General features: G+C 50.1%; 1 protein-coding gene across 2 annotated transcripts; it reads left to right on the top strand.

Annotated features, from left to right (window-relative positions):
• Window positions 1-3,732: 3,732 nt before the first annotated feature.
• Window positions 3,733-15,168, top strand: CD40 (CD40 molecule). Of its 2 annotated transcripts, none has more exons than XM_004370285.2 (9): window positions 3,733-3,828; window positions 7,089-7,167; window positions 7,508-7,633; window positions 7,867-8,013; window positions 8,344-8,437; window positions 11,897-11,958; window positions 13,303-13,386; window positions 13,496-13,524; window positions 14,240-15,168. In XM_004370285.2, the coding sequence occupies exons 1-9, from the start codon at window positions 3,778-3,780 to the stop codon at window positions 14,405-14,407; spliced, it is 840 nt and encodes a 279-aa protein (XP_004370342.1). In that variant the 5' UTR covers window positions 3,733-3,777; the 3' UTR covers window positions 14,408-15,168. The 2 variants fall into 2 exon arrangements, with proteins under 2 accessions (XP_004370342.1, XP_023598960.1); XM_023743192.1 differs by having other exon boundaries at window positions 13,303-13,398.
• Window positions 15,169-15,967: the final 799 nt, after the last annotated feature.

Genomic DNA, 15,967 nt, shown 5'->3' with positions numbered 1-15,967 from the left:
TGCTTCTAAGGAGCATTCTGGCTGTACTTCTTCCAAGACAGATTTGTTTGTTCTTTTGGCAGTCCATGGTATATTCAATATTCTTTGCCAACACCACAACTCAAAGGCATCAATTCTTCTTTGGTCTTCCTTACTCATTGTCCAGCTTTCACATGCTTATGAGGTGATTGAAAACACCATGGCATGGGTCAGGCACACCTTAGGGGAGACGTAGGAGAGGTCAAACCTGAGACCCTGTCAGAGAACTGTGTAGTGGAGAAACACTCAGAAAAGTATTGACCTGCCCCATGAGTAGCTAATACATGGATACTTGTCACTCCAGGTTAGCCACGGAAGCAGGGCAACCATCAGAGAGGAGGCTATTGTAGGCGCCAGACAAGGGCAGGGGCATTTGCCCTTTCCATTCTCTTCTCCCCATTTCAACAAGGGGGAAGGTACTAGGGTGTGTCTTCCAACCAGGCCATGCCCCCTCTCCATCTTTTACTACAAAAAGGGAGGTTCCTGTTTCAACCCAACCCTTGGATAAGTAAGGGAGAAGATAAAATGAGATTTAAATTCAGTTTGAGAATAAAGCTTTAAAGGATGGAGGTTTAGCAACAGAAAGCGATCCAAAAGTAATGCAATCTGCCCAAAATATCATTAAGGGATGGAAAAGGGAGATTCATTCAGCACAGCATGGTTGAAGGCAGAGATGAGAGGAAAAGCTTCATTATTATGTCCTACCGAGTTGAGTTGCCTCAATGCACTGGTTCCACAAGTAAACAGAATCATTGAAATACAGCATGGTAGGACTGGATCCTTGCTTAGGTAAGCAGTCCCAGGGTTCTGAGAGAGCAGGGGGAAGTAGGTGCACAAGTCCTAGGACAGATGTCAGAGAGGGTTTTCTAGGGGAAGGGCACCTGAGCAGAGAGGTGAAGGATGAGAAGAAGCTGGTCAGAGATGAAAGGAGAGTGGGAGAAATGCTTACTGGGCAGCACACTACAACTGCAGAGTGGACTAGAGCATCAAGTGGGAGGCAGGAGGAGCCAGTCAAGATGCAGGCCAGGAAGCCCATGGCCTTATAGCCTGTGAACTTAACGAGTGAGGGCTCTGGGGGTCACTTTAAGCCGGGGAGCAACACAATTGAGTTTGAATTTTAGATAGACCCTTCTGGTTGCCAAATTCTGGAAGCCCCATGGACACTTGTCCTCCATGCCCTCTTCTCCCCCATTCACCTGGTGCTTTGGCTCCCACCCGCCCTCCGCAAGGCACTTTCTTCCGTGATTCCAAAATCCTGGTACTCCACTATCGTGAAATGTCCTTTGCCTCACTCCCATAGCTGAACCTTTCACAGTTTCCCTCTTCGATGGGACTCTGAAATATTGCCACCTTCCCTATAAAACATCACCTCTTTCCTCCTCCAGCACACTCTTTTCAGCCCAGGAAGATTCTATTTCTTCTCTGGGCCTGTGCCTGCCAGCACATGCCTCCTTGGGGTATGTATGTACTAAAATATCTTCCCTTTATCTTATCTGGTCTTCACCCCATGGGGCAACCCAAAGGCTGCTATTTATTGCTTCACACATTAATTTAAGCTGCTTTAATTGCTGCTGTTATGTTTTATATAATTAATGTTTTAATTCTGTGTACTTGTTTCCTGAGGCAGTTTTGTGAAGGGCCCAATTTTGGAATCAAGCAAATAAAGAATGACTTATGGCTGAAGTTATTATAGTAACACCCCCTTTTCCCAAAGAAATTAAAGCTATGCTTGTTTTCTCAAAGTGGGTTAAAAAGAGAAAAGATATTTTAAGGTTCTCTTCATCCTGGCCATATTTGGGTGGCTTTAGCAAGGTCCCCTGGACCCTGATTACATGTGTTCCTGGCTTGTTGGTGTCTGATCAGCATCCCATAAGTCCAAGGGGCCACTGAAGCTTGAGTCTGTGCTGACTACTAGTTTTGCACCTTCCGCCCCCAATTCCTTTCCATGATGGAGGTTGTGCTTAGAATGAAAAGTTGCTGAACTCATTCATTTATTCATCCACTCATTCATTTATTCTTCCACTCATTCATTCAGCAAATGTGTACTGAGGTCCTAGTATGTGCCTAGGACTGGGATAGATCCAACCTTGCCCTCAAAGAGCTCACAATCAAATGGGGCCAGGCAGATGGAGTTATAGCTCAGCCCAATAAATGCTGTGGGAACATGGGGTGAAGGTAGGATAGTGTATCTACCTCTGTCTCAGGGAGTTGGGCAAAGGCTTCAGAGGAGGTAGAATTTCAACCGGTTCAAGAAAGGAGAAGGAAAAGAAGGCAACCGCAACAGCAAGACACAGTAAAACCAAATGAAACAGAAGAGTAAGAAAAAACCATTGTCTTTGGGAAGCGGGGAGAAGGTGAGTGTGGCTGAATCCAGGGTGTGTGGGAGGACACGGCAGGAAGTGAGTATGGGCAGAGAGGCGGGGGCTGAGTAGGGAAGGGCTTGCTCTGTCAGGATAAGGAGTTTGGACAATACCGAGGGTACAGTGTAGCGTAGATGTTCTTAAGGAGGGAAGTGACCCGGTCAGATCAGATCCAGGGTTTACAACGAGAACACAACACAGTGTGAACAATGAGAGACAGAGAAGAGGAGATACAGTGAGGGCTGCCTGGCTCATAGTAGGTGCTCAACAAGTACTCACTGATGGAATGACTGAGGCTGTTGGGAGAGCTCAGGTGAGAGATGGTGAGCCTGTGAATTACAGCAGTGACAGAGGTGATGGAAAAGAGGAGACGGATCCCAGAAGTAGAATCTCCAGCTCTGCGAATGTGCCCTTTGCAGAAGCCAGGAGGTGGGGGTTAGCAGCCTCCTCCTCTGCCATCTTCCCTGATCTGAACAACTAGTCTTTTGGCTGGCACAGAAATTCAGAGTTGCAAGGGTCGTCACCCCAACCACCATCTAGTTCAAGCTCTTCAGGTTTCACTGGGGGAAAAACCGAGGCTTAAGAGAACCCAGCCCATCAGAGGCAGAGCCTGGACCAGAACCCAGGTGTTCTGTGCTACAGAGCGGGGATTGTTAACACTGGGTTCAAGGATCTCGGGAGCACTGGGGAACCCGGGGAAATGCAGGCGCAAGTTTCTGCAGAATGAGAAGACCCCGAATTTCATAAGATTCTCAGAGGGGTCCTATGAGCTCCCAAAAAGCTGGTATACTCTTGAGTAAATGCCCATCTCCAGATGCTGGATAGGAGCTGGGATGGAATAAAATCCAGATGGGGACACATGGATGGGACGCTTCACCCACGCGCGGGAATTTCCTTTGGAAGAGGGTGAAACTCTGAGCTGGGAAACTCTTTTCCCTGAAACGCCTCTCCCGCCCTCCTCCTCGCCACGCCCTAGCTGTGGCCTTCCTGTTTTCTAGGGTAGGGGGACTTCCTCCAGCCTCTCCATCCGCAGTGGGGACGCTTTCGGTTCTGTTGGGATTCTCGGAGGCAGCCGGGGAGAACCATAAAGGTCCCCAGCACCCACGGGGATCTCTCTCTCGGGGGCGAGAAGGAAGGGCTCTCTCTTGGATGCCCCCCAAGCGCGTCCCTAAACTCCAGGCGAAGTGAGACTTCTGGGAATGTCCTGGGGAAATCCCTGGGGGGTGGGCTTGGTGGAGGCTGGAGTGGACGCCGGGGGCCACGCCCCCCAGCTAGGCCAGCTGCGATTGGTCTCAGAAGACCCCGCCCCTTTCCTGGGCGGGGCCACGACTGGGGCAGGGGAGTTACTACAGACAGCGCAGTGCTCCCTCTGCTCCCGCCGCTCCGGTCTCATCCCGTCATGGTTCGCCTGCGTCTGCAGTGTCTCGTCTGGGGCTGCTTGTTGACCACCGTGAGTTGAGTTTCTGCCCCGACCCGACCGGGGAATTTGGGATTTAAGAGCGGGGAATGAGAAAGGACGTGTAGCAGCGTGTCGGGGAAGGGATCTTCCTGGCTGATCTGAGGGGACAGGAGGGTGGAAGTTGGGCAAAGTACCTCGGGTCCTGGCTGAATGCGGTGGGCTGCCTCTCTCCTCCCGGGCTGGGGTCGCAGGGCGGGTAGGGAGGGCACGGTAGGTACAAGTGAGCCAAGACGGCGTGGACGGGGTTGAGGTTTAGGGCACTTCATACAGTTTATTGATCAGAAGGCTGGAGTCTGGATTTGCCTCTGAGGCTGGCCACACAGACTGGTGCGGGGTGTCCGAGCGCGAGAAGGGAAGCCAGCCCAGGGAAGGGGCGGATCTGGCCGCTTCCTGCCCCTTTCCCATGTGGGCTGTGCTAACCTCTGTGAGTCGTTATCTCCGTGCCAGCTGGGGCTGCCTTCATCCAGGGCATCTTGTGGGAACAGGGGGTGGGAGCAGAGCCCTGGGTACTTCTTTGGGAACATCCCCCCTCCCGCCCCAATCCTGGGTGATCCTGGAAGAATACCCAGGGCTGTGCCCCTGCCTGCTGAATTCAGGATGGCCTAGGGGACCCCTGGGGGGGGGACCAGAGAAAGCGTTAGGAGACCAGCAGGGGTTTCTCTAGGCACCCAAGACAGCCCAGAGCCAACCAAGCATGTCTCCGGGATTTTCAGAGGGGCCCCTTGACTCACTTTTTGCTTAAAAGTATTTTTGTAGTTCCTCATTCTGGAGGCTGGGAATCCCCCAAGTACCTGGCCCTCTCCTGCTCCTCTGCCTCCGCCACTCACAATTTTAGGGGCTGTGGATTTTGGCATGAGGTCTGAGGATGACCATGGTGTGGGAGGGTTGACAGCAAGGGGAGAGTCAGTAGGGAAGCTGCCTGGGTCAGGAGGTTTCATTTTCGCTCTAAGCAATGGCTCTTAGGGAAAAGACAGGCGGGAGGAGAATGGATCTGGAGAGAGGAGGAGGAGGAGAGCCCTGTAAGGAGGGGTGGAGAAAGGGCCAGGAGAGGTGGGTGAAGGGTGGTCTGGGCTTCTCAAGAGCCCTCATAACCCCCAGTTTTGGCTCCAGATAGAGGCTGGGTCTAGACAACAGCAGTAATAGCAGAGGCTATTCACTGAGGGCTTCTTATGTGTCAGGCTCTGAAAAACGGATTCACGTTCTGATTCTTCCTAACTGCCCCATTATACAGATGTAGAAACTGAGGCCCAGAAAGGGGAAGTATCTTGCCCAAGGTCTCATAGCTGGGTAATGGTGGAACCTGGGTATGAATCCACATCAGCCTGATTCTTGAGCCTGCCTCTCAGATGGGGAAAGTCTCTAAAGCACTTGTCCCAGGCTGCTTTGTGGCAGAAGGGTGGGACCCGAGGGGAATGAGGACTGACAAGCTTTCATGTATTTGACGATGGCATCAAGGACTGTCATTGCTCTGGCAGTGTGAGGGGAAGGTCCATGAGGGTTGCTGGGAGAATATTCACGGGGGGGGGGGGGGAGTGCATTGGGATGCACCGGTGGGGGCAGCAGCCTTTTCTACTTCCTTCTCCATTTCAGGTAAGAAGCACTTCCGTAAGTGTTTGCTCAGATACCCAGGTTGAATGAGAGCCACCCATCAGGTCAGCTCCTGGACAGCCAGCCCATTAGCCAGGGTGCTAGGCGCTCAAGCAGATGTCACATATATATAATAATTAAGCCACCACTTACTGAGCACCTGGGGCCGTCCCTGGATGGTGCAAATGGTTAAATGCTCCACTACTAACTGCAAGGTTGGTGGTTCGAACCCACTCAGAGATGCCTTGGAAGAAAGGCCTGGCGGTCTACTTCTGAAAGGTCACAGCCTTGAAAACCCTATGGGGTGCAATTCTACTCTGCAACACTTGGGGTTGACATGAGTCGGAATCGCCTCATCGGCAACTGGTTTGATTTGGTTTACTATGTTGTAAACACTGTGCCAGGCCATATACATATGTTCTTTCTAATCTTCACAACCCAACCTGCAGAGCAGATATTATTACTTCCATTTTAGAGATGAGAAAACCGAAGTTCAGAAAAGCAAAATAGCTAGTAACCGTTACAAAGTTGGGATGGGAGCCTAAAGCGGTCTGACTCTCAAATGTGTGCTCTTTTGACTGGCTGTTCCCAAAGTGTGGGATGATTTTAGGGAGCACATGGATATAAAACTAAATGACCCAGACTCACTTTACAGTTTTTTAATCCTTTTCATTTCTTCAAGGAGGAAGTCTCTGGAGCTAAAATAGAATTAATGCCTCTCAAGTCTTGCTAATCCTCCTCTTTAAACAAAAATTAAGAGCAGGCCTGGGGTGGAGGGCCTTCAGCAAGCAAAGCAACCAGCTGGGGTTTATTAACATTGTTTTGTTTCTGTGGAATGATTTTTAGGGTTTGCTTTTATTTATGAGACGTGATACTGGTCCTCCTCTCATAGCAATGATATAAGGTTTACTTTAACAATGAACGCATTTAAGCTAACAAGAAGTAATCAATAGCATGGGTGGTACCTGGATGTAGTAAAAATGTGCAGGTGAGACCCAGGTTGATGGAGAGAGGGAGCACTGAGATCCAACTTCTCATTCGTGTTCTGTTGCCTTGTGACTCCAGCCAAGTGTACCAGCCTCCCTGTTCCTCATTCTCACTATCTGCAAAACAAAAGAGCTGAATTTTATCCTTGCAGCTCCACAAGCCTCGCATTTCATGAGGGAGGGGCTGGATGAGCAGGAATGAGAAACTGGAGGGAGAAAATGTGGTGGGGTTTGGCGAGGGGCAGGGGAGGAGGAGTAGAAGAGTAGGAGGAAGAGGCCAGGGACTAAATATAGCTCCAGCCAGGACTGGGAGCAGCTGAAGCCAGCCAGCCTCAGGACTCCAGGGGAGGTGTTCTGTCTGCATGTCCTTTTAGGTCTCGGAGAAGAGGACAAACCCAGGAGTCAAGTCAAAAGGAGGACCTGTCTAGTTCCGAGAACCTTGTGAGGGTCCCGCAACCACTTTATAAAATATCAGAATGATTCCCTGGGTGCTTCTGGAATCAGATCACTTGGCAGTTTAGTTAAAAACAAACACACGAAGTACGTAATACGTAGGCTTGTTTTCTGCTTTGGACTTCCACTTCGGTTCCAGCCTATTCCGGCCGCCTTTCACCTTCCTGCACTGAGGCTACGGCAGAGATTTCCAGATTTCTTCACCTTCCACAATTCTGTTTGTAGGTCCACCTGGAGCCTCCCACTCCATGCAAACAAGAACAGTACCAAATAGAGGGCCAGTGCTGTGATTTGTGCCTTCCAGGTGAGATCCCAACCCTCACACCCCTTAGTGGGGCCCCTGTTGCTTTGCCAGGGGACGCAAACCTGTATGCCAACTGTAAACTTGAGTCTGAAGCCAGCCCTGGGGATTTCCCATCCCTGCGCAGCTGTCAGAATGTTCTGGGTTCCCTCTGTCAGGTAACCCTCTGTCTACCCAGGACTAGGGCTCCTATCTCCTCCATCTCCCCCTTCAGACTATGAACAATGGGAGGGTTTAAGACTTTCATCTTTGAACCCCTTGCGCTAAAGCCTGGCCTGATCACTCATAAGAAGTATCTGACTTTGAATGGGCTAGAGCTGCCTCATTTCCTGATGTTTCCCAGGAACGAAACTGATGAAGGACTGCACCGACGGTGTCGACACAGTCTGCGAGCCTTGCCAAGCAGGCGAATTCCTGGACACCTTGAACAGAGAGATGCGCTGTCACCAGCACAAATACTGTGACCCCAGTGCGTGGGCTGCTGGGGAGGGGGTACTGGGGAACAGGGCTGATATTTTAGCTCATTCCTGACAATGCAACCATTCTGTGTTTTTAATAGCCAGGGTCTGGGTTGTACTGGTGGTTAAAGAATTTGATTACCATCCCTACTTGGAAGAGGGTCTGAGAACAAAACGGCAGGTGGCAGGGCTCCAAGCATGGCCCAGCAAGGGGTTCCCATCCTTCCTGCCCACTTCTGCTCAGACCTAGGGCTCCGGATCCAGACAGAGGGCACCTCAGAGACAGATACCACCTGCACCTGTAAAGAGGGCCAGCACTGCACCAGTGACACCTGTGAGAGCTGTGCCCCACACAGCTCCTGCCACCCTGGCTTTGGGGTCGAGCAGATTGGTAAGTAGCCTGCTTGGGCACCGGCTCTGGAGGCAGGAAAGGAGCCCAGGGCCACAGGAGAGGGGCTGGACAGTGGGCATTCAGCCCCAGAGGTGTAGGGAATGGAGACTCCACTAAGTTGGTATCTTAGGAAATGGAGCCTCTTCCCTTCTGTCTGCCTTGGGAGGGCAGTGGGAGAAGCCCTCCTGCGGGCTGTAGCAGCTTAGGCTTGGGGAGGTAGAGTGCTCAAAGCTGAAGCTCTTCCTGCCCCACCTGTCTGCTTGCTCCCTCGAGAGCTGGGCAGATGGTCCACTGTGACCACTGTGCCCACCCCACCCCACCCACTTCCAGCTACAGGCACTTCTGATACCATCTGCACACCCTGCCCAGTCGGCTTCTTCTCCAATGTGTCATCTGCTTTCGAAAAGTGTCACCCTTGGACAAGGTATGAGGACTCATCCCCTTCTGTTTCCTGCCCCAAGACGGACATGGGTCCTTCTTCCATGCTATCCAGTCCTCTGTCCTTCATCCCCTGCTCCCCCATATCCACACCCACTTGTAGAACACGCACAGAGGGACCTCATAGCTGACCAAGTAGACAATCTCTAGCATTTGTCTTGCCTGCTCTCTCCTGGAGCCCTGGTAGCATAGTGGTTAATAGCTTGGCTGCTAACCAAAAGGTCAGCAGTTCAAATCTACCAGCTGCTCCTTGGATACCCTATAGGGCAGTTCTACTCTGTCGTATAGGGTCACTATGAGTCGGAGCTTACTTGACAGCACCTAACAACAACAAGCTCTCTCTTAGTGTAGTAGACACTGTTGGTCTCTCCCATCTTTGTGAAGCTCCCCCTTCTTGGGGTATCATGATCCCTCTCTTGGTTTTCTTTCTATCCCTGCTTCTCTTCCTTCCCTCTCCGAAACTGATTTTTCTACGGCTTTGTTCTGGACTTTCCTCTTTAATCACGTTGCCCGCCTTCCCTGGGCCATCTCATCCACATCCATGGCTTCAACTACCATCTCCCTCTGATGGCTCCCATCAAGATCTCCTGTCCAGTGTTGTCTCAGACTCTCACATCCAACTACTGAGTGCCCATTTCTACCTGGGTGACCACAGACACCTCCAGCTCCGTGTGCCCAAAATGGACTCACCGCTCGCTCTCCTCACCACCACGCCTCCAGGCACTCACCCAACAGGGCCTCCCTTTCTCACCTCTAACCCCAAATCAGTTGCCAGGTCCTGTCCGTTGGCCTTCTAAACGTGGGAATCTGTCTCCACGTTACCTCCACCCACACTACATTAATTGGAACCTCATCACCATGAGGCCTCAGCCTTCTTCCTGACCTCTGGTCTTGAGTCTCTCCCCTTCAACTGGTTCTCCATCCTGTTGCCAAGTGAGCTTTCTAAAACTCAATTTCAGATCAAGACACTCCCCTATGTAAAGTGCTTCATGGCTCTCGTTGCCCTCAGGATAAAACCCAAACTCCTCTGCGTTGCATTGGAGGCCCCCGGCCGACTTTCCAGCTCCATTTCCTGACATCTTCCCCACACCACGCTGCCTCCTGCTGCTTGCAACCCCCTGAACATGCTGTTCATTCTCCTGCCTCACACTCTCCTGCCAGAAATACTGTTAAACACCCCCATTAACTTTTTACATTTAATTTAAAAAATGAGTAAAACATGCACACAGGTCAATGACAAATCTCTCTCTCACCTCTGTCCCTCAGCCACCAATTCCCTTCCTTGGAGGCAACTTGTTACCAGTTCCTTGCGTGTCCTTCCAGAGATTCTGTGCACACACACACACACACACACACATCTCCCTCCTTTTATTTTTTACATAAATAGTAACATACCATATATACTTTATTTGTTTACTATCTGCCTTTCCCAGTAGCCTGCAAACTCTGTAAGTATAAAGATTGGGCCTCTGTCTTTGCTATTCAGTGCTGCTATAACAGAAATATCACACATTGGGTGGCTTTAACAAACAGAAATTTCTGCTCTCCCAGTTTAGGGGGCTAGAAGTCGAATTTAGGATGCCAGCTCTAGGAGCAGGCTTTCTGTCTCTGTCAGCTCTGGGGGAAGGCCCTTATTCTTCGGTTCCTTGGTGATCTCCATGTGGTGTGGCATCTATCTTCCCTCATCTCTGCTGGCTTCTCTATGTCTAATCTGCTCTTTTATATCTCAAGAGACATTGATTTAAAACATACCCTACACTAGTATTCTCTAATTATCGTAACAAAGAAAACCCATTCCTTAATGACATTATAACCACAGGTATAAAACCAAAAAACCAAACTCATTGCCGTTGAGTCGATTCTGACTCATACCGACCTTATAGGACAGAGTAGAACTGCCCCACAGGGTTTCCAAGCAGTGGCTGGTAGATTCAAACTGCCGGCTTTTGGGTTAGCAGCTGAGTTCTTAACCACTGCGCCACGAGGGCTCTGGCCACATGGTATAGGGGTTAGGATTTACAACACATATTTTTGGGGGACACAGTTCAATCTATAACAGCCTCTCCTCTCAACTGATGTATCCCCTATGTCTAGAACAGTACCTGATACATAGTAGGTGCTCAGTAAATATTTACTGATGAGTGTTAACAGGTGTCGTAGAATTAATTGGCCCGTGGTATCAGAATCAGAGAACTGGGTTATAATCTGACTGCAGCTTAGTAAATATGTGACCCGGGCCAACTGTCCTCCCCTCTCTGAGCTTGGTGTCCTCATTTGAAAAATGGGAATGACTTTGTCTTACAGGGCTTGAGAAAGAGACATATACAAGTGTTTTGTAAACTCTAAAGCGCTGTTTTCATGAAGGCTCAGCCAGGTGCTTGCTTTGAGACTTCTCTTTCTCCCACGTTAGATGGTTTTTTCGCTGTGATGTCCTTCTCTGTCCATTCCTCCCCACTCCTCCTGGGACCAGCCTGGACCAGGTCCTCATCATCTCATCTCTGGACTCCTGCAGTGACCTCCCGGCTGGCCACTCTTCCTGTCCTTTCGCCTCCTTGGAGCTCTCTGGCCAGTGGAGGCTTTAAAAACATTTCTCACACTACTTCAGCCATCTGGTTGGATGCTGAGACTCGCCAGGTGACTCCAGTTGAAACTTCCATGCCTGCTCATCAATGACCTGGTTCTAAAGACCCAATTTCCCATAGTTCTCTAAAACTGTTCTGCATATACCCACCTGCTTTCTCTCACACCATGTTGTCCCTCTCATCTAGAATGCACTGCCACTCTAAACCTCACGTCCTCAGGGCCCACTCAGATCTTACCTCCCCAGGGAAGTCTTCCCTGAATATCTTTAAACCAGCAGTTCTCAACTGGAGGCAGTATTGTTCTCCATGGGACATTTGACAATGTCTTGAGACGTTTTGGTCATCACAACCGAGGAGGGAGTGCTACTGGAATCTAGTGGGAAGAGACCATAGAGTAGCTAAGCTTCCTATAATGCACAGGACAGCTCTTCCACAGCAAAGGATGTTCCAGCCCAAAATGTCAGTGTTGCTGATGTTGAGAAACGCTGCCTTGAACTGAACTCATTGTCGTCTCTCCATTCCACCACCGTGGGTCTGTCTTTTCTCTGAATGAGTTTTATTTCACTTTTGCCAACATCACAAAGCTTGGCACTCATTGTAGACTCTCCTATCACTACTCCTTCAAGGGTTTACGTGCAATAGTCTTTCCTCTCCACTTATGAGTTATAAGAGTCTGTGTCATCCCCATAGGAACCTGCATAGAATGTTGCATGGAATACATGCTCGGTGAACCCAGACTTGGGAATTACTTGACTGCCTCCCTCTGGGGCTGGAAATCTTATGGTTAGAGAAAGGCAATGTATCTTTCTCTCCGTGTGTGCGTGTGTGTGTGTGTGTGCACTCACATGTGTCTTTGTATACAGCTGCAAGACCAAAGACCTGGCAGAACTGAAGGCAGGGACTAACACGACTGATGTTCTCTGTGGTGAGTTCTGGAGAATGGGCCCTTGCTGCAGGGTAGGAAGGTAGGGAATTGAAAGGGGAGACTGAGGCACAGAGAATAACTGAGGCACAGAGAAACAGCGGGTGGGAAACAGGAGAGGAAGTGAGGTGAGAGGAGGAGACAGTTTGGGGTTGTGGTGTCCCAGTTTTGCCACTTATCTGTGGGAGCCCGGGAAAGTTACTTTCTCTCTCTGAGCCTCAGTTTCTTCCTCTGTAAAATGGGATGCTAATAGCATCTCTCTCAGTAAGTTGTTGTAAGTGCCTCCATAAATGCTGTCCTGCCTCCCTGCACTTTGAAGACCAGACAGTGTGACACTGTCCCCTCTTAAGGCCTCAGTTTTAATGGTAGAACGAGGAGGTTGGCCGACAGCACAGTTCACAAACTCAAATAACTACAGGGGTGAAAAAGGTCAAGGGTAAGAAAAATTCAATTTCCTCTTGGTAGTTGCCTCAGACACAATATTTAAGGGAGTGCCAAAAAATACAGTAGTTAAGATAAATAATATTTTTAAAAAATCACAATGCCAAAAAAAAAAGAAGAAAAAACCCTACAATGAACAGAATATCGAAATTTTTAATCACGACCATGCACTTGCATGACACTGCCTCCCTTGCCTCACCCTAATCCTGACCCTGGTTTCCACAAAACTTCCCTTAAAAAACAGGCAGCAGCCTGTGGGCTATAGTTTGCTGACTTGATTTTTCTTAATATCGCATTAAAATATTTATCCTGATTGCTGAGCTTTTTGGTGCCCCTTTAAATTTTGTGCCAAGGAGAGTGTCTCACTTGCCTCACCCTAGTCCCTGCCTTGCTTCTTGGTTTTTCTTTCATTTTCCCACTTAGAATGGGGACTTAGGTACAAGAAATAATTTACTTTCTCCTCTAGTCTTCTACAACAAAAGCAACAGTGCAGACATAAATGATGCTGGACCTCAGCACTGGGCAGAGAGTAGGGAGTGGTGGGGAGTGTGGTGAACAAGTGGAGACAGCTATTGCTACTCAGTTCTACCTGATGGTTGTCAGGCATGGGTTCCACAGGGGCCAGATGTTCCAAATTTGTAAGAGAAACCAGACATCCAGATTGTTTATGTGGAATCTCCCAATTCTGAAACGTTGGCAAATATATACATATATTGAGATTGTACTGGTCACATTAAAGACATCTGCTGTCACATTTCACCAAGTGCCGCCCGTTTGAAACCTCTGATGTAGATGAGCTCAGACAATGAAGGACTTTAGCAGTCGGCAAGGTACAGCCACTGCGGATATGGGGGTGGGGAGTGACTGTGGATGGGGGAGTCATTGCTGAAGTCTTGATTTCTCCAGGTCCCTGGCCTCGGACGAGAGCCCTGGTGGCAATCCCCATCACCTTGGGGATCCTGTTTGTCATCTTTGTATCTGCTTATATCAGTGAGTCCTCAGGTGGGAAGTGATGGAGAAGGGAGGGAGGAGAAGGTACAAGACAGAATCAGCCACCTGTTTTCTGACCCCCCCACCCATCCCATTTTTTCTCTCCTAGATAAGGTGGTCAAGAAGCCAGACAATAAGGTAGGTTCCCCCTGGGAGCTAGGGCAGAGTTTTGGCAAACCAGAAAGATTGACTTGTTACCTATATGGCAGTAAGGAGCTCTGGTGGTGCAGTAGTTAAGAGTTCAGCTGCTAACCAAGAGGTTGGCAGTTCGAATTCACCAGCCACTCCTTGGAAACCCTATGGGGCAGTTCTACTCTGTCCTATAGGGCTATGAGTCAGAATCGACTTGATGGCAGTGGGTTTTGGGTCATATGGCAGTAAATCCGGTTCAGTGTCTGCCCCTGTGGCCAGGGAGCAGCAGAACTTGCTCCTCTCACCCCAACTCTGTACCCCAGCCTCCACTCCTCCTGCCTTACGCCCTCCCTGCCAGCCCTTGTCATGTTCACAGCCCCTCCTGACAGAGCTGCCCCTGACCTCACTGGCAAAGCCTGACATTTGCTGTTCTCCACTGCTTTCCTGTCATTAAACACGTGGGGAGCCACATCTTTGGGGCCTTGGTGTTGGGTCAATGGTTGGGGCTAGACAGGCAGCCCCTCTGGCTCCCACTCTGGCAGCTTCTTGTTACCTTCGGTGTGGCCAGCAGGGGGCAGGAAGCACCCAAAGAATCAGTGCTGACCCTCCATTGGGAAAAAAGGAAGACGTCTGGGGAGGGGACTCGCTCCAGAGAGAAGGGCTCCTCAGAGGTGAAGGTTGCCCCTGCTGCTGGGGTGACCTCACGCCTTGGCTCCTCCAGGCTTACCCAGGTGAGGGCGTAAGGAAGGCTCCCGAGGAAATGATTTTCCTGGATGACATTCCTGGCCATAACCCGGTGGCTCCAGTGCAGGAGACCTTACACGGGTGCCAGCCAGTCACCCAGGAAGATGGCAAAGAGAGCCGCATCTCGGTGCAGGAGAGACAGTGAAGCTGTGGCTGCCCAGGAGAGAGGCAGCCTGGGCAATGGACACCTGACCAAAGAGCCCAGAACTACAGCTGCAGCAAGAGGGCGGGGGCTGGCGCTGTACAGCCCCCTCTGCCTGCCCCCTGATGTCAGGAGAAACAGTTCACCTTGGAGGACTCCTCACGCCAGCCTTGGAGCCTAGCCTGTCTCCCAACTTGCTTTTAAAGATGGAGGCAGAACTCTTTGGGGGGCCATAGAGTAATAGCCACCAAGCCCTCCAGCCTGCCAGGGATGTCGCATGGTGGTTTCCATGTTCCCAGGAAGACATACATGCGAATGATCATTGCACTGTTGTTTGTGGTAGCGAAAAACTGGAAACCACTTAACTGCCCATCGTCAGGGGACTGGCTGAAGAACATTGTAATATATTTATACAATAGGATGGCAAAGATGGAAAAAAAAAGGCAACTTGTAGAACGATGGGTACAGAAACTTTTTTTTTTAAAGCACACGCTCAAAAACAATATGATGTGTTGTCTGTGGATATGTGTTCAAACACAAGGTACATTGTATATGTATGCATAAAAAGCGTTCTGGAAGGATACATAGAAATCCATAACTCAAAGTGTGGTAATGTCTGGGGTGGGCAAGAAGGGTCTGGGGAAGGCTGGTTAAAGGAGACTTGAATTTCCCATAATGCTTTATTATTATTTTTTTTTTCAAAAAGAGAGTGAATTCATGTATTGCTTATGTAATTAAAAAATCATCAAACATGTAAAAAGAAAGACGAGGGTGGACATGCTGGGTGATCTGAGCTGTTTCAGGCCCACAGAATTAGGGCACTTTCTGAGGATAAGTAAGAATGTCCCCAGGCTGCTGGGCCCCCCCCCCCGCCCCCAGGGTGGTTACCCTGTGTCCTCACATTTGGCTTCATTTTTTGCAAAGCATTCTCATTAGATGCATGCTCACAAAACAGCTCTTGGGGCAGGCAGGGCCTGCATCCCTCCCTCTTTTAAAGAGGTGGCAACAGAGGCCCAGAGAGGTCAAGTGACTTGCCTATAGTCACACAGCAGTTCCTCGCAGTGCCTCATTCAGGACTCTCCACTCTTGGTGCTGTGCTGCTTCTCCCAGACCCGCCTGCTCACTGGACCCTACATCTGTAGCTCCGTCCTGGGTCCCAGGGAGATCCTGGGTCTCCCACACCCTCTGACCTCCCTCCTAACTGCGACAGGAGCTGTGGCTTCTTGGTCAGATGGTGCTCCTTCCCCCCAGCAGTATCTCAGGATAAAAATAACCCATCCTGTTCTCTTTTCCTGCTGTGCCAACTGAGGGGGAGCCTAGCCAGGAGGAGCAGCAGATGGAGTGGGAGCAGAGGGGAGGGGAGGGGAGGGAGGTTGTAGGACAAGGAGGAGAAAGAAGAACACAAAGATTCCTGGTGAGGACAATGCCAGTCTGGGTGAAACCCCAGGATCTCAGCCTTTCCCCAGCAAGAAGCTGCTTTGGGTTTCCCCAAGTGTCCTGCTGGCTGGAGGGTTGGAGTTGAGAAGTTTTTTCCTTGATGGAAGCCGGGAGGGCAACTGGGAG

The sequence above is a fragment of the Trichechus manatus genome, unplaced genomic scaffold (genome assembly GCF_000243295.1).
Source record: "Trichechus manatus latirostris isolate Lorelei unplaced genomic scaffold, TriManLat1.0 scaffold00008, whole genome shotgun sequence".
Lineage (NCBI taxonomy): Eukaryota > Metazoa > Chordata > Mammalia > Sirenia > Trichechidae > Trichechus > Trichechus manatus.
The sequence above is the reverse complement of the archived record's forward strand: the minus strand, read 5'-3'. Positions and strand labels throughout refer to the sequence as shown.

What these genes read in the sequence shown, in the direction of transcription:
- CD40 (XM_023743192.1), top strand. Translation starts at nt 3,778, where the DNA reads ATGGTTCGCCTGCGTCTGCAGTGTCTCGTCTGGGGCTGCTTGTTGACC. An exon ending in GCACAAATACTGTGACCCCA is followed by an intron (nt 7,634 to 7,866) that starts GTGCGTGGGCTG and finishes ACTTCTGCTCAG; the next exon opens with ACCTAGGGCTCCGGATCCAG. An exon ending in TCAAGAAGCCAGACAATAAG is followed by an intron (nt 13,525 to 14,239) that starts GTAGGTTCCCCC and finishes TGGCTCCTCCAG; the next exon opens with GCTTACCCAGGTGAGGGCGT.